Source organism: Salvelinus sp. IW2-2015, unplaced genomic scaffold (genome assembly GCF_002910315.2).
Source record: "Salvelinus sp. IW2-2015 unplaced genomic scaffold, ASM291031v2 Un_scaffold4234, whole genome shotgun sequence".
In the NCBI taxonomy this organism is placed as follows: Eukaryota; Metazoa; Chordata; class Actinopteri; order Salmoniformes; family Salmonidae; genus Salvelinus; species Salvelinus sp. IW2-2015.
This window is the reverse complement of record NW_019945505.1, coordinates 33,898-36,148: the sequence shown is the minus strand read 5'-3', so window position 1 is coordinate 36,148 and position 2,251 is coordinate 33,898. Positions and strand designations below refer to the sequence as shown.

General features: G+C 43.9%; 1 protein-coding gene across 1 annotated transcript in view; it reads left to right on the top strand.

The window, feature by feature from the left end:
• Nucleotides 1–2,251, top strand: part of LOC112077050 (protein-tyrosine kinase 6-like) — a 12,818-nt gene that overhangs the window by 6,137 nt on the left and 4,430 nt on the right. The window contains exon 2 of the mRNA XM_024143659.2: nt 419–572. Within this exon, the coding sequence (XP_023999427.2) occupies nt 419–572 (154 nt within the window). The remainder of the gene's footprint in view (nt 1–418; nt 573–2,251) is intronic.

Below are 2,251 nucleotides of genomic sequence, written 5' to 3'. Positions count from 1 at the left end.
ATAGAGAGCTTTATACTAAGCATACAGCTATACCTGGACATGGCAAGGATATAATCTGGGATGTTTCCTTTGTGTCTGTGTGTCTCATTTGTGTCATGATGATTGGTCCTTGGGTTTTCCCAATTCCATCTGTGTACCGTTAAGAACTAGGATAGACAACATTCTCCAAAGCATTTTACAAGAAAATAAAGCTCAGTGCATTTTAGTTCGAAGTAGTTGTATTCAGCACCAGCACATTTGTTTTGATTGAACATGGTTTATATTGTTAAAATATAACCACATTGCATTGCCAGTGGTCAGCAGTTTGCTGTTAACGAAGGACATGTTTTTCTCTCTTCCTCCTTTCCCCMAAAATATATTTGTATTAATAATTTGCAGTATTGTTCCATCCTCATTGGGTTTGTGTCTCCATCCTCAGGAGCCCTTCTACGTGTCTGAGGACAAAAAAATCCCCTTCAAGTGGAGTTCCCCGGAGGCCATCAGCCACGGACGTTTCTCCAACAAGTCAGATGTCTGGTCCTTTGGGGTTCTGCTCTACGAGATGCTAACCTACGGTGGGATTCCATACCCAGGTATGTCATGTTTCACCTAACCCAGTGGTTTTCTTCATTTTGTTGTAACCTTGAATTAGCTCACCTGATTGACCTAATCCAGAGCTTGATGATAGGTTGACAAGTTGAATCACGTGCTAGAACTGGAAAATATTAAATACATAGAAGGCCTGAGGGTTTCTGAGGAGAGGATTGAAAGCCCCTGATCTAACCAGTATACAGGCCATGCCTCTGCCTAGCTGCGTGTTATTAATCCTTACTTGTATTAAAAACAGTAGGCCTAAAGACCAGGAGATAATTGCCTTAGGCTAAGTCTATACATGCAGCCCAATTCTGATCTTTTATCCACAAATGTATCTTTTGACGAATGACATCAGATCTATTCACATCAGCTATTTTTCAGAGCTAATCTGATTGGTCAAAAAAATACCAATTAGTGAAATAAAGATAAGAATTCGGCTGCCTGTCTAAACACAGCCTACATTTCTTCCTTCTAGGGAGTGTTTCCTGGCCGCTGTGCTCTCGCTTCTGCTTTGCTTTACTCTTTGGGTTTATAGTGAAGCTTGTAGTTCTACAGTATACATCGTGTGGAGTGCATTCGTACAGTATTCAGACCCTTTGGCTTTTTCCACATTTTGTTACGTTACAGTCTTAATCTTTTTTTGTTTGTTGCAAATGTTTAAGAAGAAAAAAAAAGATATATATATATATATTCCATCTACATAAGTATTCAGACCCTTTACTCAGGACTTAGTTGAAGCACCTTTGGCAGCGATAACAGCCTCGAGTCTTCTTGAGTATGACGCTACAAGCTTGGCACACCAGTATCTGGGGAGTTTCTCCCATTCTTCTCTGCAGATCTGGAACTGCAGCTTGTAGTTCTACAGTGTACACCAGGGCTGCCCAACCCTCTTCCTGGAGATCTACCGTCCTTTGGGTTTTCGGTCCAACCCTAATTCAACACACTAGTTCTACTTATTACCTGCTCAACAAGACCTTAACTAGCTGAATCAGAACTTCTAAATTAGGGTTGGGCTGAAAACCTACAGGACAGTAGATCTCCAGGAAGAGGTTTGGGCTGAAAACCTACAGGACAGTAGATCTCCAGGAAGAGGGTTGGTTAGCGCTACATGGCGCGGAGCTTGGCACACCTGTATTTGGGGAGTTTGCTCCCATTGCTTTCTGCAGATTCTTCTCTGCTCTGTCAGGTTGGATGCAGAGCGTCTGGCCCACAGCTAATACTTTCCAGAGATGTTTGGATCAGGTTCAAGTCTTGGCTCTGGCTGGGCCACTCAAGAACATTCAGAGACTTGTTCTGAAGCCAGTCCGCGTTGTCTTGGCAGTGTGCTTAGGGTTGTTGTCCTGTTGGAAGGTGAACCTTCGCCCAGTTGAGGTCCTGAGCACCTGGAGCAGGTTTTCATCCAGGATCTCTCTGTACTTTGCTCCGTTCATATTTCCCTCGATCCTGACTAGTTCCCAGTCCCTGCGTTGAAAAACATCTCCACAGCATGATGCTGCCACCCACCACCATGCTTCCCGTAGGGATGGTGCCAGGTTTCCTCCAGAGTGACACTTGGCATTCATTTGACCAGAGAATCTGTTTCTCATGGTCTGAGAGTCTTTAGGTGCCTTTTGGCAAACTCCAAGCGGGCTGTCGTGTGCCTTTTCTGAGAGTGGCTTCTGTCTGGCCACTAACATAA